The sequence below is a fragment of the Gopherus evgoodei genome, chromosome 15 (genome assembly GCF_007399415.2).
Source record: "Gopherus evgoodei ecotype Sinaloan lineage chromosome 15, rGopEvg1_v1.p, whole genome shotgun sequence".
In the NCBI taxonomy this organism is placed as follows: Eukaryota; Metazoa; Chordata; order Testudines; family Testudinidae; genus Gopherus; species Gopherus evgoodei.
The window spans coordinates 2,692,015-2,718,880 of record NC_044336.1 but is presented as its reverse complement, the minus strand read 5'-3'; the positions used below and the strand labels follow the sequence as shown (position 1 = coordinate 2,718,880).

The 26,866-nt window shown below is 44.8% G+C and overlaps 1 protein-coding gene across 1 annotated transcript in view; it reads right to left on the bottom strand.

Moving 5' to 3' along the window:
• The window catches only part of GLP2R (glucagon like peptide 2 receptor), a 134,674-nt gene that overhangs the window by 85,586 nt on the left and 22,222 nt on the right, over positions 1-26,866 (bottom strand). Inside the window, exons 3-6 of the mRNA XM_030534870.1 lie at positions 23,939-24,043; positions 18,880-19,001; positions 3,470-3,576; positions 3,068-3,224 (exon numbers count right to left, since the gene is read on the bottom strand). Coding sequence (XP_030390730.1) covers positions 3,068-3,224; positions 3,470-3,576; positions 18,880-19,001; positions 23,939-24,043 — 491 coding nt within the window. The remainder of the gene's footprint in view (positions 1-3,067; positions 3,225-3,469; positions 3,577-18,879; positions 19,002-23,938; positions 24,044-26,866) is intronic.

Below are 26,866 nucleotides of genomic sequence, written 5' to 3'. Positions count from 1 at the left end.
ATTAGAAAACAGAAATCACTTCTCAAAGCTGAGAGAAAAGCAGGCAGACAGACAAAGACTCAGACACAAACTTCCCTCCACCCAGAGTTGAAAAAAAATCCTGTTTCCTGATTGGTCCTCTGGTCAGGTGCTTCAGGTGAAAGAGACATTAACCCTCAGCTATCTGTTTATGACATCCTTGGATTCATTTTCCTTATGCCAGTCTAGTGCACAAATAGACCTTCTCTGGTATCATTCCTTTTGATGAAACCATTGCACAACTTCCAAGACTTGTGTTTGTTGGTTGATGTTGAAGGATGGTTACTAATTTTGAGGGTACTGCTACACTAGAGAGCTTACTGTGGCACAGGTCTCTAATGTAAGCTCTTCTCCAGTCCCTGTGAGCAGCAGTAGCTATGTCAGTGGGAGAAGCTCTCCTGCCAACTTAGCGTTGTCCACACCACTGCTTATGTCGGATAACTTATGTTACGCTGACATAAGCTGTAGTGTAGACATAGCCTGAAGGATGTACTGACATGGACATAACCACTGAAAGGAGCCATGTCCCTCCTAACAATTTGCTCCCTCCAGTGATGATCCTCCCACCCTGGCTAGATGTCTTGTCCAACCAGCAGTGGGGAGTGAGAGGCGATAGAATAGAGCAGGGATCCAGCTCTTTATCAGGAAAGCAGGGGACCAGATAGATGTTCTCAGGAGGTGAGGGGGGGAAGATGAAAGTGCAGCGACTCAAGCTGCTGCTGTTTCCCCACAAGCCCACTTCTCCTTTAAGAAGGAGAAAAGGGGGGATGAGGGAGCAGAGGGTAGGAGCCATGCTATATTTGCAAGAGGGGAGCAAGTGAGGAGCACAGTAGTTGAGTGTAGGAGGAGCTCAAAGCAGAAGCCTAAAGCCTTCTGTTAGTTGTTGGCTGTGTGTGTGTTCTCTCTGTGTATTGCACTGGCTCTGGCCAGGTAGTCGGCCTGGCAGACCTCAGTTGAACTGCCCAAGAAGACCACACACTCAGTTCAGTGGTGAAGGCGCTTGGCTTGATGTATTGTCAACGAAGCACAGTAATAGCACCTATAGATTCTATAGGGATACTAAGACTTGTCTGCCCATTACAATGGACCAGCTCAGTGAGCGGGTGTGACTTTTTGCTCGCCCCTCAGTCAGACAAAGGGTTAAGGGCAAGTCTACACTATAGCACTACATTGGCACAGCTGCACTGCTGTAGCACATCTGGTGAAGACGCACTATGCCAGTGGGAGAGCTCTCTCCTATTGGCATAATTACTCCACCTTGGCGAGAATTGGAAGCTATGTCAGCAGGAGAGCATCTCCTTCTAACATAGCGCTGGTGTGGACAGCACGAAATTTGTGTCACTTTTTCACACCCCCTAAAGTTAGATCAATTTAAGCAGTAGTGTAGACCTGCCCTAAGACAAGGCATCCCAACATTTATAGATTGAGATAAACAACTTCTATATCATCTTACTTATTTCAAGACATATTTGTTTCTCCCCCTTGTAACTTTCTCTTGATGCTTCAGACAAAACTTCCCTATTCATTACCTGTCTTTGTAGTTTTACATCTGATGTTTCAGACAAAACATCATGATTTATCACTTCTGTCAAACCTTCTTATCATGTGGTAGGTTGGGGTGTTTTCTCCTAGCCTGCCAAAATGTATTTACATATTCAGTGTGTTTTAGCAATGCTAGCAATACCGGTGCCAAGTTAATATAACAGATAGTGAACTTGCAGGCAAGTATCTGCTTTTGACAGGGTCTGACTTTTGCTTATAGCATAATTTTTTGCTGACTTTGGTTCAGGCCTCAGGCCTTGCACCAGGCCCCTGTGCTCCAGGCCTTCTCTTCCTACTACACTTTCCTCTACCCAGGAGAGAGAGACCAATTGATTTGAGAGGAGGAGACTTCACTGCAATTTTATTTGAGTGGGAGGGAGATAAGGAGGTGCTGGAAGGCTGGCAACCCAGTGAAGGCGCAACTAAGATTGCGGTCTGTGATGTATAGTAGTTGTGGTTGTCATGATGTCTAGAAACAATATCTGTAGGTTTCCACATAGTCTGAGTTCCAGCTTTGTCTCTGTTCTTTATCAGGCAGCACACTCAGTCTGATGCAAAGTATAGCACACAAGACATATAGTCATTGAAAAATATATTTGCAAGTAAAAATACCATTACAGTTGTAGTTTACTTTTGGGCAGCAATAAGGTCTGTGGGTGTGGGAGTTGAGGTTATGTACCCCTAGGTCTGGTCTACATTAAAAAACAACAACCCTAAAATAGTTAGACTGATAAAAGTATAGTATGCATGTAGTTATACCAGTAAAAAGTTACTTTTAATGTTATAGCTTATTTTGCCTCCTGAACCAGAATAAACTACTTAAGAATAAGCACTTTTCTACCGGTATAACTGTGTCTGTACTGGGGCAGGGAAAGGTTTGATTATTTAACTAGACTGGTATAGAATTGGTAAAACCTTCTAGTGTAGACAGGCTCTTAGACTGTTAATTTTTCATTTCTTTCTTTATGTGGTTTCATATCAGGTATCTATCTATCTATCTATCTAGTTGAAACAGGGATTGTTTGAGGGAATTTCTATGCAGGTCAAACTAGATGATCAAAATGGTCCCTTCTGGCCTTAGAATTTATGAATATGTTATTTGACAGGCAATCTTAACTGTTGTACAACAAAGCTTTTTGAATGTATAAGTATTGTGTATATATAAGTGCTGAGTAAATACAAAGAATGTCATATAGAAGCAAGTAGAAATATACAGTTTTGCTCCTAATATTGTAGGTTTAATAAAATTGCTGTTATGCATTATTCAAGGTCTCTGGATGACAACTATCAACACTATTAACCAGCACAGTGTGCTTACTATAAATTTTTCTTATGATCATATCTAAATTAAATAAAAATCAATTCTGATCCAGAATTTTACCCTAATTCTCCATGAATGCTATTTCCTGCAAAATTTCAATTTTTATAATTCACCTCTTAGCAACTAAAACCTGTTTTCCTTTGCAGCACAAATTATACTATTAAGAATGAACTAAAATAGAATTACCTCAGAACTGAAGTAGGAAATCCATCCAGTTTCATTATTTGGTCTTTTTGAATAAGTATTATGATATACGATATCTTTTATAAGAACTGCTGTGGCTCGCAGTATAAAGGAAGCAAATAAATTTATATGGATGTAGTTTCTAGTGCAGTGAAGTTTTCTGTGGAAGTATAAAAAGAAATGTCCTCTTTTATGAATCCTTTAGAATAAATTTCATTATGAACAATATCATTGTATTCATATTATTGCCATCAACAGATATTGCTCAAGAATTACATTTGCATAGTAAATGTATATATTTACATCTGACATGGAATTATAAGCTTAGTTACTTGAAAAAAGAATCCATATGTTGTTAAATTCCAGAATACATGACATATTGTAGTAATGTTGGTTGGTACTAACCTGAGGAGCAGAAGTATAAGGAGAGCTAATACAAGGGAAATGAGAGACAAGCAGTATCCAACGGTGTACAGTAACTGTAGGGTGGAAAGTAACATGTGTTCTTCTTCCTAATGATAGGAACAACAGAAAAAAATAAATAAGTCACACAAGTGTGGGAGTCAGCCTGGCCCAGAAGATAGGACACTGGACTAGGAATTAAGACATCAGGGTTCTATTATTTGTCCTATCCAGCTGTGTGTCCTTGGGCAAGTCACTTAACTGCTCCAAACTTCAGTTTCCCTATCTGTAAATGACTGTCCTCAGTAATACCTGTGAGATCAACAGGTGGGAACCACTATGGAATGCCAGACATAATTAGCAGGTTTAAAAAATTGAAATAATTTAATATTTGGAATAGGCACATAGGGTCTAATTTTGAAAATTGTGTATGGACAACTGTGAGTCTAATTTCTGCCAACAGCCACCATGATCACATATGCAAATTGGGATCTAGGGTATGAAGATAGCCAAATAAATTCATAACTACTAATGCTGGGCAGAAATTTTTCATCAAAATAGTTTTCTATCAAAAAATGCCACTCTATTTAAATTAAAATTGTTCATGAAATCAGAGCAATTTTGATGACAATTCCTGTGTAATTTTTAAAAAATGTTTCCTGTTCATGTTGTGAGGAAACAATTTCACACTTTGAAGAAGAAAAGAAGATAAGCACTCAATGTACTAATTAGAACAGCAAGCTTCTTTCAATATCTGAAAAATATGATTGCAAGATAACATAAACACAATAAAAGTAATTAAAAATGGAAAAAAATTCATTTTGAATCTAATTTTTGAAATTTCCAAACCCTTTTTCCCCAGAATTTTAATTCTGTAGAACAATTATAAATATTTGTTTTGCTCTGATTCAGAATGAAACACATTTTGAAGCATTGAAATTTCCTGTGAAACAGAAAGTCTGAGTTTCAGCCAGCTCTAATTACTCATTTGAAATGACTTAAATTCTACATGAAGCACAATAACCATTTGTGCAAAATGGGCTAACAATTGAACATGCATTTTTGGGTCGGCAGTTTTGAAAATCAGGTCTATCATGTGCAGTCATTTTCAGCACCACTTACATAGTTTTTGTTTCTAAACTCAAGATGAAAATAAGGATGAAAATAAGGCTCAATGGCTCCATGTCTAGTTGGCAGCCGGTTTCAAGTGGAGTGCCCCAAAGGTTGATCCTGGGGCCGGTTTTGTTCAATATCTTCATTAATGATCTGGAGGATGGCGTGGATTGCACTCTCAGCAAGTTTTCAGATGACATTAAACTGAGAGGAGTGGTAGATACGCTGGAGGGTAGGGATAGGACAGAGAGGAACCTAGACAAATTAGAGGATTGGGCCAAAAGAAACCCGAAGGTTCAACAAGGACAAATGCAGAGTCCTGCACTTAGGACGGAAGAATCCCATTAACTGTTACAGACTAGGGACCGAACGGCTAGGACCTAGGGGTTACAGTGGACAAGAAGCTGGATATGAGTCAACAGTGTGCCCTTGTTGCCAAGAGGGCTAACAGCATTTTGGGCTGTATAAATAGGGGCATTGCCAGCAGATGCAGGGACATATTCATTCCCCTCTATTCGATATTTTTAGGGCCTCATCTGGAGTACTGTGTCCAGTTTTGGGCCCCACACTACAAAAAGGATGTGGAAAAACTGGAAAGAGTCCAGTGGAGGGCAACAAAAATGATTAGGGGGCTGGAACACATGACTTATGAGGAGAGGCTGAGGGAACTGGGATTGTTTAGTCTGCAGAAGAGAAGAATGAGGGGGCGGGATTTGATAGCTGCTTTCAACTACCTGAAAGGGGGTTCCAAAAAGGATGGATCTAGACTGTTCTCAGTTGTACCAGATGACAGAACAAGGAGTAATGGTCTCAAGTTGCAGTGGGGGAGGTTTAGCTAGGATATTAGGAAAAACATTTTCACTCAGAGAGAGTGGTGAAGCACTGGAATGGGTTACCTAGGGAGGTGGTGGACTCTCCTTCCTTAGAGGTTTTTAAGGTCAGGCTTGATAAAGCTCTAGCTGGGATGAGTTAGTTGGTGATTGGTCCTGCTTTGAGCAGGGGGTTGGACTAGATGACCTCCTGAGGTCCCTTCCAACCCTCTTATTCTATGATTCTGTGATTCTGTGAAAAGGAGAAAGTGTGTGAGCATGTCAAGTGATATGGAACAGGACATCTGAGCAGAAACCAGTAAGCACCAGTTTTTCTTTTATGTTTTCATTTAACATTTTATTTTTTTCATGCCTGTTTCTGATGCATTTTGTAACTATTGGAGATGCTCAATAAATTACCCCAAACTCCTAAGGTGCCAGTAGTGTTACAGGTCTACTGCAAGTCAGAGGCAAGTGGTGCAGTGCTTTGGCAGCCAAGTGTTGTGGGCATTAGCCCTGGTGGATCACAGTAACCACTCAGACACATGGTAGGTGAAAGGCAATTTTATTTGGGTTGGCAGGAAAGGTGAAATACCTCATTTACAAAGGCTTAAATGGTTACACTCCAAAGTGAGCAATAATGGTAAATGTTTGCGTCCCTGGGACAGTCCAACTGAGAGTCAGGATTCTTCAGGCCTAGTGGCTGGGGTGCTCTCTCCAGTCCAGTCTTTATTCAAGTAAATAGTCACTTGAGGTTTTCCAAGACAGGGTGTTATTGTCTCTGATTGAGGCTGCTCTGCATTGGCTCTCCACCCAGCCCTTGCTGTTCCCCTATAAGTCCCAAACAGACTCATAGCCATCTGTCATATCCAGCAGCCACAGCCTGTGCCACACATAGCTCTGCACATAATTCCTGAGGGGTTTCTCTTTGCATTCATCTTCTCTGCAGCTCCTGGCTAGCCATGCGGCCACCACTTCCAAACAGAGCTTGGCCACTTCTGTTTGAGGACGTTTCCCCTTACCTGGCCACAGAAAGGGGAAGCGGGAGGGAGCTAATGCTGCTTAGCCAGTGGCTCTCAAACTTTTTGCATTGGTGACCCCTTTGAACACCAAGCCTCTGACTGTGACCCACCTTAGAAATTAAAAACACATTTTTGATATTTAACACTACATTAAATACTAAATTTAAACCCTATTGCTTAAAATGAATTTAACTTTTCTCATTGCTTTAATTAAGACTAAAGCACATTTTTATCAAATTGAATATAAGTGGAAAAGTTATTTTTAAGTAGAATTTTATTTTAATACTTGACAGCAATTAATGACTTGAAGCAGTGACAAATCAATGAGATGAATGATGCTGTTTATTTGACACCAGAAGTTTTATTCCTGGTGTTGTTTTAGAAAGGGCGCATCTGATGTTCTTCACATCGAGCCGGTTTTGAGATTTCATCTTTATTGTGAGAATACTGGAGAATCCACACTTGCATTTGTGGGTAGTAGGAAATGGCAGAAGGACCCTTAGGGCCATTTCAGACACTAGTGGGTATTCACTTGCAACTGAGCACCAGAACTGGTTTGGAGGCCGCTGTGTGGATTTTTCTTTCACTTCATCATCACTGATCATGTCAACAAACTGTTCCTGTGTGTGAATATTATCAGTAGGTAACTGCTCAGCTGTCACACTGAAAGGATTCTTCACCAGGGAATGAAGTGCTTCTGGTAGCGCTTGGAAGTAGTGTGAGAACTCTTCATGACGGGCTCTCAAATGTTCACTGATCACTGATTTAAAAGCACTATCAATGTTAACTTCCTCCTCCTCACTGAACATGGAAAGTGTCGGAAACATGCTGTATTTGTCTGTGTCCAGCTTCCTGCACTACAGATCCAACTTCATCTGGAAGGCTTTGGTTTTATTAGTCAGGTCTATTAATGTTGAACGTTTTCCCTGAAGTGACAGATTGAGATCATTAAGGCTACCAAAGATATCAACTAGATATGCCAAGCAGAGATGCCATTTCTTGTCACTGAACATTTTGTTCAGTTCTTATTTCTGTTTTTGCAGGAAAAACTCTGCCATCTCTTCACGAAATGTAAAAACGCGCTTTAATGCACATCCCCTAGAAAACCATCGGACTTGAGTGTAGAAAAGCAGAAGTTCATATTCACCACTCATTTCATTGCAGAGCTCTCGAAAGAGACAACTATTCAGAGCATGAGCTTCTTGCATGCCTCTTGCTCCCAGTTCCTCACACGCACTTCCTTTCCTCTGCCTCCCTGGCCTGACTGGAGTGAGCCCTTTTATAGCATCAGAGGGGCCTTAATTAGAGTCAGGTGCTTAACAGCCTCACCTGACTCTTAGCAGGTTAATTGGAGTCAGGTGTTCTCATCAGCCTGGAGCAGCCCCTGCTCTGGTCAGTCAGGGAACAGAAAACTGCTTATCCAGTGGCCAGTAGATCTCTCTTCTACTACTCTGCTGTTCCCAACTGGCCTGGGTCTATCACAATATTGAAAGCAGAATGTTTAATTTTGTGCACTACTTGTTTTTTGATATCTTCAGACATCTCACGTATTCTGCGTTTCACAGTATCATTAGATATGGAAAGCACATTCAGTTTTTTGGCAATATCATTGCCAACTATAAGTGCCACAGTATCTTTGCATGCTGGCAGAATAAGTCCCTCACCTACTGTATGTGACGTTTTGATATGGGCAATTCATAGTGACACAACATAAGAGGCCTCCACAGCTGAGGACGTTTGCTGTCGGAAACTTCCATCGGCATCAAGCCTGGCCTTCTTTGCTGCTTCTTCTCTGCATTTGAAAAAATCCATGCTTTGATTTTTATGCTCAGGATGTTTAGTTTCAAGATGTCACTGCAGTTTGCATGGTTTCATTGCTTCAGCACACACAACTTCACAGCAAATGACACATTGCGGTTTTTCAATACCAGAGGTGATGGTACAGGCAAAACCAAATTTAATGTAAGACTTGAGATATTTTCATTTTTTAGCTGTTTCAGCAGTAAAAATGGCCATTATTTTCAGGAGAAAGTTTGCACTTGTGTGTCTGACTGTTAATTAATAAATTATTTGTTCAGCTGTGAATCGAGCCCTCTAATGTTGTCTCAGTATCAGGGCCAGCCAGAGAAAAAATGGCACCCTGGGCAAACTTCTATTTGGCGCCCTTTCTTTGGAGGTGGAGCAGCGCTGGAGGTAGAGTGGAGTTGGGGGCTCGCAGCCACGGGTCTCTGTCAGGGTCGGGACTCACAGCCACTTGCCGGGGTCAGGGCTCACAGCCCGATGCAGGCATCGGGGTTGGGGCTCATAGCCACGCATCCCTGTCAGGGTCGGGGCTTGCAGCTTGGGGTCGGGGCTCACAACCACATGCCAGGGTCAGGGCTCACAGCCCAGTGCAGGAGTCAGGGTTGGGGCTCGCAGCTGTGCACCGGTTCAGGGCTCACAGCACAGTGCAGGAATCGGAGTCGAGGTCGGGACTTGCAGCTGCACATCGGTTCAGGGCTCACAGCCCGATGCAGGAGTCAGAGTTGAGGTTGGGGCTCGAAGCCACACACCAGTTCTGGGCTCACAGCCCAGGATCAGGGCTCGCAACCGCGCACTGGGGTGGGGCTTGTAGCCATATGCCGGGGCTGAGGCTCACAGCCCAGTGCAGAGGTCGGGGCTTGCAGCCACGTGCTGCGGTTGGGGCTCACAGCCTGGCGCAGGGGTCGTGGCTCGCAGCCATGAGTCCCTGTCGGGGTCAAGGCTTACAGCCTGGCGCAGAGGTCTGGGCTGCGGCTCGCAACTGAGTGTCTCTTTCAGGGTCAGGGCTTGCAACTGCGCACTGGAGTCATGGCTTGGTGCCATGCGTGCTTGTTGGGGCTCACAGCCCGGGGTCAGAGCTCGCAGCCCGGTGCAGGGGTCAGGGTTGGGGCTCACAGCCCAGCACAGAGGTCAGGGCTTGCAGCCACATATCGCTGTTGGTGTCGGGGCTCACAGCCTGGCGCAGGGGTCGGGGCTCACAGCTCACAGCTGCGCATCTGGATCAGGGCTCATAGCCCCGCAGCTCCACACAGGGGTCAGGGCTCACAGCCATGCATCTTGGTTGGGGCTCACAGCCCAGCACAGGGGTTGGGGCTCGCAACTTGCAGCCGCACGCTGGGGTCAGGGCTCGCAATGTCCCCCACAACTGGGTTGCAACCCCCAGTTTGAGAACCAATGTGCTTAGTTGACCCATCACAATATATTTACTTTTCTAGCTCAAGTAAAGCTTCTTTTCAGGAAACAAATTGAAAAATTCTACAGACAGAGGACATCTCCACAGTACATACTACTCATCAAACTCCTATCTGGATTGTAATGATTTATTGTCCAGCCTGGTAATCGTATCTTCTTCTGAGCAATTTTACTGTTTCCACTGATGGTTCAAATGCATTGGCTTGGATGTTATCACCTTCATCATTGTCATATAGCTGTTTCTAACTAGCTTAAGTTGGTGAGCATACCCTTAAGAGGTCATAGTGGTGGAGCCTGCCATGATATGCTTTCTGGTATTTTTCCATGATGCAGAAGAAAATACATCTGCCACTTTGTGAGAGGAATATAGGATAGGGATAATGGAGCCAGCAGGAAGCGATGTGGGTCTTTAGAACTCCATGTTGCCACACAGCAGCAGCAGTACAAAATCCAGCATCAAGGAACAGAATGAGCTGACAACATGGGTATAGGAGTTTTTCACCTCTGAATTAGATGAAAAAAAAATGGCTGATTTCTCTGCTGTTGGTCAATACTGGCCATGGATCTGATCCAACCAACTGATATTGCACCCAGGTAAAAGCAAGTCCAGCAGAAACAGAAGGAGCAGGTACAGATGAACCAGGATGAACAGGAGCAGAAACAGGGATCAGGGGACAATATATCAGAGCAAATGCATCCTACTGTGATACAGTGAACCAGTGCGAGCAATGCAGACAAGTACCCATGAGAGATCCAGCAAACACTTGCCAAGAGCAGAGCAAGTGTACAGATAGAATCACAGAAGATTAGGGTTTGAATAGATCTCAGGAGGTCATCTAGTCCAACCTCCTGCTCCAAGCAGGAGCAACCACAATTAAATCATCCCAGCCAGGGCTTTGCAAGCTGGGACTTAATAACCTCTAAGGATGGAGATTCCACCACCTCCCTAGGTAACCCATTCCAGTGCTTCACCTCTCTCCTAGTGAAATAGGTTTTCCTAGTATCCAGCCTAGACCTCCCCCACTGCAACTTGAGACCATTGCTAATTGTTCTGTCACCTGCCACCACTGAGAACAGTCTAGATCCTCTCTCTTTGGAACCCCCCATCAGGTAGTTGAAGGCTGCTATCTACCCTCATGCCCCCTTCTCTTCTGCAGTCTAAACAATCCCAGTTCCCTCAGCATCTCCTTATAAGTCATGTGCTCCAGCCTCCTAATCATTTCTGTTGCCCTCTACTGGACTCTCACCAATTTGTCCACATTCTTTCTGTAATGTGGGGCCCAAAACTACCCGTTGAGCCCAATGATCTAGCCAGCTTTCTATCGACATTATAGTCCATTCATCTAATCCATATTTCTTTAACTTGCTGGAAAGAATACTGTGGAAGACCATATCAAAAGCTTTGCTAAAGTCAAGGTACAGTAACTTCTCACTTAACATTGTAGTTATGTTCCTGAAAAATGTGACTTTAAGTGAGACGATGTTAAGCGAATCCAATTTCCCCATAAGGATCCAGGGAATTCTTTTTTGCATACTGTACAGTACAGTACTATAGTTCGAGGTGCCCCCACCTTGCCCCACACAGGCACAGCCCACTGGCACTGGAGACAATGAGGCAGGAAAGGAGGCTGAAGGTGCTGTAGGCTAGGAGAAGCATGCTGTGCAGCAGCAGCAACAACTTATCCTACTTTGCAAGCACCAGAGGTGGGGTGCTCAGCCCGCCCATGCCACCCCTTCCCCCAAGCTCCCACCCTTAACCCACCTCTTCTTCCCCCTCATTTACTCTGCACACCCTGTCCTTGCTCCTCCTCCTCCCTCTCTTGCCTCCTGTCCCCAGCAATCGCTCCTCCCCGCTTCCTCAATGTTTGGGGGGCAGGAGAGGGACGGGGAGCCTGCACACTGAGTCCTTGCTCCTCCCCCATCCCTCCTGAACACTGAAAGTCAGCTGATTGCCTTGGGCAGGAGTTGGGGTAAGGAGGGGAAAGGCGCTGATCCACATGGTCTGCTAGCAGGTGGGGGGCATAGAGGAGCTGATAGGGGGGCTGCCAGCTGTGGACAAAGCAGGTAGCAAACAACATTATAGCGAAGCATTGCACAACTTTAAGTGGAGCATATTCTGTAACTGAGCAGGGACGTAAGATCAAAACAACATTAAGCGAGAGGACGTTAAGTGAGGAGTTACTGATTATGATGACCACTGTTTTCCCCATATCCACAGAGCCAGTTATCTCATCATAGAAGGCAATCCAGTTGGTCAGGCATGACTTGTCTTTGGTGAATCCATGCTGACTGTTCCTGACCACCTTCCTCTCCTCCAAGTGCTTCAAAATGGATTCCTTGAAGACCTGCTCCATGATTTTCACAGGGACTGAGGTGAGACTAATCAGTCTAGAGTTCCTCAGAATCTCCTTCTTCCCCTTTTTAAAGATGGGCACTATATTTGCCTTTTTCTAATCATCCGGGACCTCCCCCGATCACCATGATTTTTCAAAGCTAATGGCCAATGGCTGCGCAATCAAATCAGCCAACAACCTCAGCACCCTTCAATACTGTTATATCCCTGGGGGCAGCCAGTTTAGGAAGAAATCACTAGAGGCCAGATAGCAGACAGCTAACAAAGCTACCATTTATTTACAGACATGGAGCTCACGTAACTGGCCGAAGCTGGCTGGGCTATCCCCTAATAATCTAACTCAGTTGCCAGAGGGACAAAAACCATGACAACCAAATACACAACATATTCCTCCCCCGCAATAAGAACATCCCCTCAATAAAACACACACTAGACTAGAGAAGGAGGGTAGACTACCTCCATTCCCGGCTAAACCTTGGGGATTATTTTGCTTCATAACCGTGGATTCGCTCTAGCTAAAGATCCAGCCGATGAGGAGGCCTTCTGTCTCTAGGTGGATTACGGCGAACTTCTGGTGTTGTTGCACCCGAAAGTACCATGGGCTCAGGGTCTGCAACATGAACAGATGAGGAGATGGTATCAGCTCGTGCTGGGCAAAGGGGTATCTCAGCCGCCAGCAGTAATGGAGGAGAACAGTCAGGAACAGGTTATTCGTGATTCGGTGTCTCACGAGAAGAGGTGAACTCAGACCACTCAACTGCAGATGTGTCCTGAGGACTGGTATGACCTGGCAACAGCTGATCTACCTATTGCCGCCAGGTAAGATTCTCTGTAATCTGAACTGTGTAGGAAACAGCTCCTGTTTGAGTGATGATCATGGCAGGGACTCATTTAGCTCCAGAAGTATAATTCCGAGCCAAAACTGGCTGTCCCGAGCTAAAGGTTTGGTCTTTTGCTCTGAGTGCCTGTCTGATGACTTAATATTGCTGCTGACGTTACACAATTTGTCAGGGTTCAGAAGGTTTCAGCAGATCAAAGCAAGTGCGCAGCTGTAGTCCCATCATTAGAAAGGCCGGGGATGCCTTGGTCATAGTATGAGATATGTTTCTGTAGGAAAGTATGAAAGTATCCAGACGCTTTTGAATGGAGTGTTGTCCCCTTGCTGATTTCAAAGTGTTTTTCATTGTCTGCACAAATCTTTCAGCTAATCCATTGGTGGATGGATGATATGATGCTGAAGTGATGTGGTGTATCCCATTTGCCTTCATAAAATTTTGAAACTCCTGAGATGAACTGCAGTCTGTTGTCGCTCACAAGTTGTTCTGGCAGACTGAAACGACTAAAGAGTCCCCGTAGTTTTTGGATAGTATTCTCTGCAGTAGTGGACTGCATTACAGAGACTTCTGGCCATTTAGAATGGGCATCTGCTGCCACCAAGAACATGCTCCCTTCAAGGGGGCCAGCGAAGTCAACGTGAATACGTTGCCAAGGGTTTTCAGGACAGTCCCGTGGGTGTAGGGGTGCCTACTGGGGTGCATTCCTCACACCCTGACATGACATACAAGCTTTTGCCTTCTCTTCAATAGCACTGTCCAATCCAGGCCACCAAAAATTGCTTCATGTAATTTCCTTCATGCACACTATTCCACAGTGACCAGAATGTAGCTGTTCTAACATCTGTGATCTCAGTGCTGGTGGAATAATGATACGTCTCCCCCACAACAAACAACCAGATTGGACCGATAACTCGGTCCTCCTGGACATGTAGGTAACAAGGTTGGGTGAAACCGGAGAGGTTTGTCGAGATTTTCCATGCATCACCAGGTCCATAACTTGGGACAATATTGGGTCAACGCGAGTTGCCTTCTTTATTTGAGTAGGAGTGATGGGTGTATTCTCTACCTGTTCAAAGTAGATGATTTCCTTTTGGGCACTATCTTGATGTTTGACTGGCAAAGGCAACCTTGAGAGGCCATACTCTTCCAGTCTTTGTAGGGTAGCCTCTAAATTCTTTAAGTGATCCTCTTCATTCCTTCCAGTGACCAGGATATCATCCAGATAGCACTGAACTCCTCCCAAGCCACACAAGATCTGGTCCGTAGCCCTCTGGAACAGGGCGGGAGCAGACGTTATTCTGAAGGGTAGGCGACAGTATCGATAAAGCCCCTTATAAGTCACAATAGTCAACAGCTCTTGGGACTTTTCATCGACATGCATCTGTAAATATGCTTGACTCAGATCAATCTTATTGAACTTTTTCCCCCAGCCAGGCTTGCGAAGAGGTCATCGATGCGGGGAAGCGGGTATTGCTCTGCACATAACACTGGTTTGACAGTGACTTTAAAATCACCGCAAATCCAGAGGAAGCCATCTTTCTTCACTATTGGAATGATAGGAGTGGCCCATGGGCTATGGGTAACTGGTATTAGGACTCCATTGGTGACCAGGTGCTCCAGGTCTGCTTCAACTTTTGGTCTGATGGCATATGGCACAGTTTAGGCTTTCAGATATTTTGGTGGACTGTCAGGTTTAATGTTCAATGTCACAGTGATTCCCTTCATACTTCCCAAATCCTCTCCAAAACCAGCAGCATGTTTCCTTAGTATAGGGGTTAGACTGGTTTCTTCTTTAGTCATCCGGTGCCCTTCTGCCCAGTTCAGCTGAATCTTCCCAAGCCAAGACCTACCCATTAAGGCTGGGTAATTACCTCTCACCACAAACAGTGGCAATTTAACAGCCTGTCCACTGAGCTCCACCTTAACATCAATAGTGCCCAACATGGGCACAGCTTCTCCCGTATACGTCTTCAGAACAGTTTTTGTTGCTCAGTATACACAGGCCATTGGACTAGATTCTCAACAAAAGGTTCCAGTGGCCCGGTCAGAGCAGTCATGATTTTTAGTTTCACTTTCACAGTCAGTGCAAACAAGCAGTTTTTGTTTGTCTATTTGTTCTTTACCTTGACTTCTACTTCCTTCTGTTGCTGGGGCAGCTCCGGGATCTCATCCTCGTCGCCACTTGTTATATCCTTGGGGTCAGCCGGTTTAGGAAGAAATCACTTGAGGCCAGACAGCAGATAGCTAACAGAGCTACCATTTATTTACAGACACGGAGCTCACCTAACCGGCCGAAGCTGGCTGGGCTATCCCCTAATAATCTAATTTAGTTGCCATAGGAACAAAAACCATGACAACCAAATACACAACAGATGCACCTTCCCTGCCTCTGGTTACTCAATGCTGACCATGCAAAGATGCTGAAATTTGACTTGCTTTTTGACTCAAAAGTGGAGGGTTAAGGCTTCTGGGAATTGATGGCTGAAGAAGATCAACAGTGGGAATTGCCAAGCAGCTTGTTTTCCAAAAAGCTGTGACAGAGCTGCTTGGATCAGTGAAAACTGCAGTGCAGCCAGTATTTGAGAACTGCATGGGTGACTGCAGACATGTAGACCAATGGTCAAACCACTGATTAGTACACACTGTGGCAGCCTTAGCAGGTTCAGGAATAGCAGGATGATCCGCTGATGCCTCACACAGCCTTTGGGAAGCAAAAATCCACCAAGGCCACACTGGAAAATCTGTTGTGTAGTACTAGTAGGTTTGACACCCTCCTCTCTGACCCAAATTTGAGACCTTGGAAAATCAGTATAATGTGAGGACAGTAGTGCACAACAGATCTCTCAGACACAGTCTAGTTTCAGATATATCTACAAATAGATCTGGTTCTGTCAGATTAGAGTGCCATCTACTATTGGAAAACATGAACCAAGCTTGGAAGGGGAAACGGAGGCACAGAAAAATGACATGACTTCTCCACCATCACACAGCAGGGCAGAAATTGTGCTGGAAGTAGATCCTTGGTTTCTTTACACTTAGCCCTATCACCTGTTCTCTGAATCACACTGTGCTTAGTATGGTGAGAAAATTCCTCAATGGAGACTGTCACGTTATCTGATTAAAATATGAGCATATAGATCATTGTTGCAACCACTGTTATATATTTGCAACAAATCCTTGGACAAAATGTGGCATGTAAGATGTCTATGAAAAGGTTGTTATTTGCTGGTTATGATTATGCTATCAGTATGTCTTTATCATTTTTGTATTTAAAGTTATGAATATTGGCTTTATACTTGGATTTCAAATGTTTGCTCCTAGGGTAATGCCCACAAGACATCTTGGAGGAACTATTCAAATTAAGTGGCTCACCAAGAAACACCTAGCTGACAATGGACTATGGGAGACGCCCATCTACACTGAATGGACTGTCCTGCAAACATGCTGTTTGAGGTACAGGTAATGGCTTCTACTGTGTCCAAACCTTCATGCATGGACATGTGACTTTCCCACATGACTCCAAATGCCATCTTGTTACCTGTAATTTTCCACTAGCTGTGCTGAGGCCTTTGTTTCAAACAATGGATTTCCCTCCACATGGCAGAAGATATAAGGCCCCAGAAACATCTCCATTTTGCCTCTTTCCTGCTCAGAACTCTGGAATATGTACTATAGTAATGGGAACATTCTTACCAATGGACTGAGGACCTTCCAATGATCATTTGGAAGCAGCCAGAGATTTGACTTAAACCAGGAGTTTATGCCATCACTGCTACAAGCCTGAACCAAGAACCTTGCATTTATTGTATGTATTTGATTTTTTCAACCAATTTTAACTCTCACCTTCCTTCCTTTATTCCTTCCTATAAATCTTTAGATTTTAGATACTAAAGGGTTGGCATCAGAATGATTTTTGGGTAAGTCCTAAATCATATATTGACCTAGGAGTGTGGCTGGTCCTTTGGGGTCAGAAGAACCTTTTATGTGAAGAGACTGGTTGTAAAGAACCACCCACCTCTAAGTCTAGTGTTTTTGGTGGTAACACAAGGACTGGAGTGCCTGAGGAAATGGCCTTTATGACTTCTTGTTAGCCAGTGTGGTGAAACAGAAGTTTACTTTTGTTGCTGGTTTGGTAGCCACCAATCTTCAGGGGATTCTGCCCTATTTCTCAGCAGTTAGTCCTGAATTTGACACTCTCAGTTGTGGCCCAAGAAGGCACAGTTACAGAGGTGTGCAAATGTACACTGTCCTCAGCATGGGCCACAAGATCTGCACTCAGGTGTATATTAAATGGGTACAAAGGGCACAAACTATGTGTGGTTGATAAAAATGTTTTCAGGACATCTTGTGAACAAGAGGTTGGGTGCTACAACGATGAGTGTTACTGGCCTGCACAATAAAATATCACTGTACAGGCAGCTTTCTGTGCAGTCACGAGTAAAGCTGAATGTTGTTAGCCTGGGGATCATACTGCACAAGCCACGATGCTCACTGTACAGAAGCACTCTGCACTGTGATAATACTGCTCTCTGCTATTAACAGGATTTGTAGTAATCCTGACCCAGGCTAGTACTAGCACGTGCAGCTGTGATGCAGCAGCATATAATGCTGTTCCAGAGAGAGAAACAGCCAGTGAGAAGGCAGCTCAAGCTGGGGAGGAGGCTCAGAATCCACCCAAAGGGGGCGGCTGGAAAAAGCTGTTAGAGAAAGAGAAGAATCAAGATGCTGAGCTGGGGATGAACTGGTGCTGAGGGCAGAGGTGAGGTGATAAAACACCAGAACAGAAGACTAAAAGCCGGGGCCTGGGAAGTGAGAAGAGTGGAAGAAGGAAAATAGGAAAGGTTTCAGGACAGGAGAAGCAGAAAAAAACAGACCTGGGTATGTGAGCAGACACTATTAGAGAAAGGAAGTAGAGGGAAATAAAATCTACAGACATACTGGACAGAGAGTACCAAGGAGATAATTGGTCAAAAAGGGAAGTGATCAAAAGCTGTGTCAGATGAAAACAGACCATGAAACCAGTAAATGAGAAGCCCACCTGCAAAGGACCTAAAGTACGTGAGCAGAGAGAATGACTTTGAACGTCATTGAAGGAATAAAGGTGCAAAATGCACAAATGAGGGTCCACTAGGTGAAGAAACCTGCTTATGGATAAATCCAGTGAAAAGAGGCATAACCACAGGAACATCGAATCTAGGGGGCACTTCAAGCCAAAGAGAACCAAAGAACAGGACAGCAAGAGTGGAGCTGAAAAGTGTGTCACTTCAGAGAAGAATCAAGTCTATTGTTCAATAAACTTTTTGTTCTTAATAATAACAATGCATTTGGTATTAACTGCACAGAGTAAAGAAGAGTACCATGTCCAAGCGCACAAAGGTTAATGTGTTGGTAACATAGTTTATTATTATTATGAGGAGTAAGTACTTTGCAATGTTCTATATTATTTATGCTCCTGAAACTTTTTGGTGGTTTCCCTTATAAAGTTCTAAAAATTTTAAATGATCTCTTTTGTCTTGGATTTCCTCTGCCTCTCCTCATAGTTAGCATAGCCTAACCTAGCTGGGTGACTGCAGAGTCTCATCAAAAGTCCAGTGCCAACAAGGGTTGGGTTTGTTTGTGATTTTGCCTCCATTTTTTCTTTTTATGCAGCTGCCCACTAATGACTGTGAGGCTCAGGAAGGAAGAGAATGAATTGAAGTGGGAAATTTGTTCCATGTTCACTCCAATTAGTTCCACAGCAATTTTGCCCAGTATGTTTCCTTTTAGCATGTGGATTTCTCTGAGTCTGAGTAATTTACTCTATAAGTTTCATTTTGTACTCATTATATTAGAGTTCAGTAAATGTGGTGATCCCAAAACTGACCTAGGGATAATTTGTTGAACCCAAAGCACTCAGGATTTTTCCAGTCCTAATCCATGTTCAAAATACAAGCAAAGGTTTCCATATAATGACCTAAATAAGTCTGGCTCTCTTCTGCAGATATTCAATGGAAACATCTGATCAATTATTCAAGAAGGGATTAAGAAGATTAAAGTATTAAAGCATAAAAGAAAACATCATACTTACTTGTGGGGTGAAGTGATTCTTCTCAGAGCACTCTGAATTATCTCGCCAAATATCTGTTGAATTCTCTTCTGTTTGCCAGATTCCCTGGTCCAAGCAGACTCTGTATACATTTCCTGCACTTCCTGAAAGTAAACAGAGCTTCAGTCTGAAAGATCAAGACATATCTTTCATTTTTCATATGCTTTACAAATTTCACCCTTTCAACAAAGCTAGGGAAACCCCATTAGAGAAATCTTTGCTTTGGCCTTTGATTTTTCTTTGTAATGTCTATTTAGGAGAAAATCATACAAACTTAGTTTATGAATATATTATCAAAAGAAATTCCCATAATTTACCCAGTATTTTCAAAAAGCAAATATAGTGAGTACATCAAAAAGATAAAATTACATTTCAGATCATTCTTTCTTCATCCTTTAGATTCTTAATCTGAACCCTTCCTATTACATACAGGCAATACATTTCATACCACCACTAGAACTCTGGGCAAAGAGGATGATTTAGTAATTAAATAAACATCCTCTCATGCTCTGGCACATCAGCTTGTGGTGCCTCATCACAGAATGTAGGGGCCAGATCTTCGACTGGTGTGAAATGGTGTAGCTCCATTGGCACATGGGAGTGTGGGGAGCAGGAGGCCCAGCTGAAGGAGGTGCAGGGCAGTGTGGGGAACAGGGCTGGCTGAGGAAGGTGCAGGGGAGTGTGGAGAGCTGGAGGCCTAGCTGAGGGAGCTGCAGGAGAGTGTGGGGAGCAGGAGGCCTGGCTAAAGGAGGTGCAGGGCAGTGTGGAGAGCAGGTGGCCTGGCTGAGGGAGGTGCAGGAGGCCTGGCTGAGGAGGGTGCAGAGGAATGTTGGGAACAGGAAGCCTGGCTGAGGAAGGCTGTGACGTTGTTTAATTAGAATATAACCATGCAAATCATTAATGCTATCCCTGTTATATAATACAATAGTGCCATTAAAATGTCTGTTCTCACTTTCAGGTGACATTGTAAACAAGAAGCTGGCAGTATTATCTCCTGAAGATATAAACAAATTTGTTTGTCTGAGAGATTGGCTGAACAAGAAGTAGGACTGAGTGGACTTGCAGACTCTAAAATTTTATATTTGTAAATTCAAATTTCATGATAAAGAGATTGAACTACAATACTTGTATTAGATGAATTGAAAAATAGTATCTTTTTTTTACAGTGCAAATACCTGTAATCAAAAATAAATATAAAGTGAGCACTATACACTTTGTATTCTGTGTTGTAATTGACATCAATATATTTGAAAATATAGAAAAAAATAAAAAATATTTAAATAAATGATATTCTATTATTGTTTAACAGTGCATTTAACAGAATTAATCAGAGTTAATTTTTTAATTGTGCAATTAATTGTGATTAATTTTTTAATTGCTTGACAGCCCTAGTGTATATTTTAAATGGTACCCATGTAAAAAAGGAATATTAACATTTAGATGAATCTTGAGTGAAATAATGTCATTGTCTATATGTGTCTGTGAAGTTTGTGATGGACAGCCTAATGCACAAATTTCTCTGTTAATTTGTGTAACTAATTACTGATGGTATTTAGGAAGCAGAAGGTTACATCAAAAGCCTATTGTTTACCCAGCACTGTGTGGTCAAGTGGATGCTAGAACACTGTATTAAAAGACCCTTGGGTCCTGATCCTGTTTATCTCAGAGCTGCTTGAGCTTCATCAGGGGAAGTTTAAGTCGCAAGAAGAGATCCCAGTTTAGCTGGTACACCCTGGATAGGTATTGGACATTGTACTATAACTTATTAACTAAATTCTAAAAGAACTCTTTGCAACTACAAAGCTCTCTGCTATGAATCTGAACCTCAAGAATTGAATTAATGTGTGTATGTATATTAATCTTTTAACTATACTCTCTCTGTTTTGTTTTTTAATAAATTTTAGTTTAGTTAATAAGCATTGGCGGTATGCAAGTATTTGGGAAAGATCTGGGATATGCAATCACCTGGGAGGTATTGTGTCTGATCCTTTGGGATTGGTAGAATTATTTATTTTATATGACGAAATAAGATTTTCAGAAATCTTCATCATATTTGATTTGGGTACCTCGATGGAGGCCTGAGGCTGGCACTTTAAGGGAACTGTGTTATTGACTTCTGAATAACCAGTGAGGTAATCAAGAAGCTGTTTTATGCTGGCTTGGTAAATCTAAGTAACCTCAGCTGGCCCCTGCTGGGACCCCGGTCACAGAGGTGCAGGAGGCCCAGCTGAAGGATGATCAGGAGAGTGTGGAGAGCAGGAGACCTGGCCGAGGGAGGTGCAAGGGGATGTGATGTAGCGGAGAAGGAGAATCTTATACGAGAGGTAGGGAAAAATATGGGGAACTTAATTTATGGGACAGGTGGGGGCAGAAAACTGTTTGGGAGCATGGCTAGGGAATGGGAGTGGGACATCTGCCTAGCCTGTGTAGCAAGTGGGAGTGACAATGGGTGATGGAGTGGCTGCTGTACACACTACAGGAATAAGGAAGGGTTTGTGGAGTCCCTTCGAGCTGTGAATAGAAGTTGCAGCTTTGTGTGTGTGCTGAAGGTTGAATTTTGATTGTGAGCTGATCCCATACAAACCAGGGGCGGGCAGCTTTCCTCAATGAGGAAAGAAATCAGAAGGCAGTCAAAAATGTCATTCTTTTAAATCTCATGATTTTAGGCATCTGATGTGATCTTTGAACACTTGGGGTTGGCAGTGGTGGGGAGCCATGCAAGATCTAGATACAGCTGCAGAGGAGCCTGTGCCATTTGAAAATATACCCATGCTAGGAGGCCCCTCCATCCCCAGGGGAAAGACTGAGCCTGGGACATATTGGAAAATAGTTGTTCCCTGAACACGATGGCCAGTGCAGCAATGAAAGAAGCGGGGTGAGAATGGAGCAGCCCTCTAGGCATCCTCTGAAAAGGTCAAGAACACCTTAAAGCAGAGGTGTCAAACTTCGTCAGCTTGGGGGCCAAGTGTTATTAATCATACAGTTATTGGCCCGCAGTCACTGTCATGAAGTGGATCTCTGCCTAGTTCTGTTTCCTTACAGATGGCTATGAAGTGCAGAAGAACCAGAAACTTCCCACAAATCTGTTTCTGGGTATCCCCTGGCCTAACTGAGTCTACAGTGGACATAGAGTTGGCAAAGTTGACTCTTGTACCTCATTCCCTTCAGCTCCTGGAGCAAGGGCAGGGGCAGGGACAAGGACAGGTGAGGGAGTGGGGAGGGGCATGTTGGATGCTGGAAGAATAAGTAGTTGCATCGTGCTGTGCCCCAGCTATTCCAAGCCACAATGGGTACATCTACACTGACATTAAAAACCCACAGCTGGCCCATGACACTGACTTGGGCTCCTGGGGCTCATACTAAGGGGCTGTTTAATTGTAGTGTAGACATTTAGGCTCTGGATGAAGCCCAGTCTCTAGGACCCTGTGAGGTGGAAGAGTCCCAGAACTCAGGGTACAGCCCAAGCCAGAACATCTACACTACAGTTAAACAGTCCCTTAGCCCAAGCCCTGTGATCCTGAGTCAGCTAGCAAGGACCAACTGTGGGTGTCTAATTGCAGTGTAAACCTACCCTATATGATCCTTTGGGAACTGTAGCCAATGGATGCAAATTAGAACCAGCCGCAGGCTGCTCTTGCTGGGGCAGGCAGGCAGGGAACCGTAACTGTCTGTTATGTCCCAGCTTTTCCTCCTTTCCCACCTTTTGAGCTTCCCAGGGGTGTGTGGGGAAGGGGAGTAGTCTTTGCTAGAGGTCCCTAGGCTCATGTCCTGCTCCTCCTTGGAAGGCCTTTGCTAGAGGCCCCTAGGTTCATGTCCTGCTCCTCCTTGGAAGGCCCCCTAGGCTCATATCCTGCTCCTCCTTGGAAGCCAGTAGTAAAGATACTCTCCTCTCACCCCTGCAATGCAGCAAATGGTCAGTGGAGGCACTGCTGAGCAGCTGCAGTAGGGAGGCCCAGCTGTGGCTCAGAATGCTCCTGGCGCTGCAGGGGAGGTGGTGCTCAATATGACCGCCTTGTATTGACGGGGCTGGTTCAAACAGGTGAGTTTAAAAGGTGCAAGGCACATTTTCAGTTCATAATCAAATAAAATGTTCTTGTCATAAGGCATTGGTGCCCCATGGTGGCTGAGCATGGCACTGCAGGTGCTCCCTGCCTCAGTTTCTCTCACTATGGTTTTCTGACACTTCTTCACTTCATCCTCTGGTGCCAGTTCCCACACCCTTTGGGGTTATCTTTAAGTTACTTTGGCTCTGGGATAGAGCTCTGACTTTCAGGCTCTTTCCCTGGAGTCCTTCTCATAGTCTCAACCCCCATCTGGGCTACAGCACTGACGCCAAGGCTGGTTCCCTGCAGTCCCTCCAGACCCTACTCCAGGACCTTCCACGGGAGCCCTACTTACTCCTGGTCCTCACTGACACTGAGTTCCCTCAGTCCTTTTATGAGACACTGGTGTTTCAGGCAGTCACCTGACCATGGCTAGTCCTGCCCGTTAAGCAGGGAGGCAGGTAATTATGGCACAGGCAAGGCTGATTGAACAGGGCTGACTAGCCCTCAGCCTCCAGGCCCTTATGGGGCTGGCCATCCTGGAACACTTCTTCTCACCACAGCCACCCTTGAGGGCCACAATTTAGAGCCATAGTTTGAACAACCTGGTCTCCAGTTACCACCACAGGATTCCCTGAGGGTCAAGGAAACTGCTGGGGGAAGGGCCAGGATCATGACAGCATTAGGGGGAAAGGAGTTAGGAGGGTTCTTAAAGTCATTCTTAAAAGTCAATACCCCAAAGTGACTTTTTGTCCTTAAAGTGACTGAAACATAACAAAGGGGTGGGGAAGGGCACAGGCAAGGTCACTTCTCATCCCTACAGGGCTTAAAGCATGTTGCAGTGGGATGACTTTGTTACTAGCCAGGAAGGAGGTGATGCAGAATAGCCCCAAGCAGTTCTCCAGGCAATTCCAGGACAGTAGAGCCTGAGCTGACAACTCCCTCCTGCAATGAAGATTTCTGATATGAATCTTTTAAAAAAAGAGAAATCACATTACCATTTTCCAGCCAGGGTAAATACGAAGGACAAGGAACAGACACATTTCCTGGAAGTGAATAAGGCCAGCAAACAAACTGATCAAATGTCCCATTGCAATATATTCCTGTAGAGAGAGAGAGAACTAATGTTTAGTTTTTAATAAAGATTATTCAGGCAGCCGGTAACCATGGAGACTGTCATGCCTGATTCCAGGCAGCCTGTAAGCACAGGGATCCGTTATTTATAGAATGGAGGCCATGGTTATAGCATGGGGGTTGTATCCTGGAAAGCAGTGACTCTGAAAAGGACTTATGGGTCATAGAATCATAGAATATCAGGGTTGGAAGGGACCTCAGGAGGTCATCTAGTCCAACCCCCTGCTCAAAGCAGGACCAATCCCCAACTAAATCATCCCAGCCAGGGCTTTGTCAAGCCTGACCTTAAAAACCTCTAAGGAAGGAGATTCCACCACCTCCCTAGGGAACCCATTCCAGTGCTTCACCACCCTCCTACTGAAAAAGTTTTTCCTAATATCCAACCTGACCCTCCCCCACTACAACTTGAGACCATTATTCATTGTTCTGTCATCTGGTACCTCTGAGAACAGCCTAGATCCATCCTCTTTGAAACCCTCTTTCAGGTAGCTGAAAGCAGCTATCAGATTCCCCACCCCCCCCCCGCCATTCTTCTCTTCTGCAGACTAAACAATCCCAGTTCCCTCAGCTTCTCCTCATAAATCATGTGTTCCAGCCCCCTAATCATTTTTGTTGCCCTCTGCTGGACTCTTTCCAATTTTTCCACATCCTTCTTGTAGTGTGAGGCCCAAAACTGGACACAGTACTCCAGATGAGGCCTCACCAATGTCGAATAGAGGGGGATGTTCACATCCCTCCATCTGCTGGCAATGCCCCTACTTATACAGCCCAAAATGCCGTTAGCCTTCTTGGCAACTAGGGCATGCTGTCGACTCATATCCAACTTCTGATCCACTGTAACCCCTAGGTACCTTTTCTGCAGAAAAGTGAACAAATAACTCAACATGAGCTCCCAGTGTGATACTGTGGCAGAAGGCTAATGCAATGCTTGGATGTATAAACAGGGAGTTGTGATTAAGAGTAGGGAGTTGATTTTATCTTTGTACATGGCTTTGATGAGACCAGTGCTGCTGTATTGAACTCAGTTCTGGTGTCCATATTTTTAAGAAGATGTTGAAAAAATTGAGAGGAAGCAGATTTCCATAAAAATAATTCAAGAGTTGGAAAAAATGTTATAGTGAGACATAAGGAGCTCAGTGTGTTTATCTTATAAAAAAATCAAGAGGTAACTTAATCCCAGTGTTTAAGTACTGTGACAAAGTTCCTCCTCTGCCTTGGTGGGTCCTGCGCTTATTGGCAGATTTGCTCACCTCAGTGATCTTCACCTCTGGTGGAACCCAGTCTGGGTCAACTCCTCCTGTGTCTGATCAGAAGTTGGGAAGTTTGGGGGGAACCCGGGTCCGCCCTCTACTCAGGGTTCCAGCCCAGGGCCCTGTGGATCACAGCTGTCTATAGTGCCTCCTGCAACAGCTGCATGACATCTACAACTCCCTGCGCTACTTCCTCATGGCCTCCTCCAAACACCTTCTTTATCCTCACCACAGGACCTTCCTCCTGGTGTCTGATAACACTTGTACTCCTTAGTCCTCTAGCAGCACACCCTCACCCTCACCCTCACCCTCTCAGCTCCTCATGCCTCTTGCTCCCAGCTCCTCACATGCACACCACAAACTGAAGTGAGCTCCTTTTTAAACCTAGGTGCCCTGATTAGCCTGCCTTGATTGGCTGCAGATGTTCTAATCAGCCTGTCTGCCTTAATTGGTTCTAGCAGGTTTCTGATTACTCTAGTGCAGCCCCTGCTCTGGTCACTCAGGGAACAGAAAACCACTCACCCAGTGACCAGTATATTTTCCCTCTGCCAGACTCCTGTACTGCACTGGCTTGGGTCTGTCACAGTACCCACAGAGGAAGAAAAATTCCTAGATAATAAATGGCTCTTCAATCTAGTGGAGGAAGGCAGAACAAGAATTAGTGGCTGGAAGTTAAAGCCAGATAAACTGAAATTAGAAACAAGGCACAACATTTTGTCAACAGTGAGGCCAGTTGTAGCTCTGCCCTTTCCGTCGGGGGAGGGGCTCCAGACTTAGAGCTCCTGCCAGGGCCAAGAGCTGTGTCTCAGTCCCAGCCAGGGCAGAGAGTTCGACCCCAGCTGGTCCTGAGCTCTCAGCCCCCCTCCATGGCCTCGACCAAGCTCTCAGTCCCCTCTTGCCCTGGCTGAGGTCATGGGTGTAGGGGCTGAGAGCAGTGAGTGGGGGCATGGCCATGGCCCCAGTCCATTCCGCCCCTTATCTTGTGGTCCTGACCCCATTCCACCCATAGCCCTGGTCCTGTTCTACCCCTTCCTCCCATGGCTCTGCCTCCATTCTGCCCCCTCTCTGCCCCTTCCCCATAGGCCCTGCCCCTCACTCAGTCCTTTACTCCTCCCACATCCCCATGCTGCAGCCCTGAGACTGGAAAAGCTCTGTGGCCACAGCAGGGAGTGAGAGCTCCTCCAGCCCCTGGCCATGATGGACAAGGAGACAGGAATATTTTTCCAGGCACCTCAAATTATCCAGGGCCTCTGGATACAGGCCCCATGGGCCCATGTGGTAATCCACCACTGCCCACACCCTCTCCAATCAGCGCAAAGTTTGGGGAGGCTTAGCCTCTCCTAGCCTCCATTACGCACCAACCATGATTAGAAGAGACTGCTAGGGTCATCTAGTCTAACCCCCTGACAAGATGCAGGATTTGTTGTGTCTAAGCCATCCAAGACAGATGGCTATCCAGCCTCCTTTTGAAAACCTCCAATGAAGGCGCTTCCATGACCTCCCTAGGTTTCTGTTCCATTGTTGGGATCAAGACTGGATGCC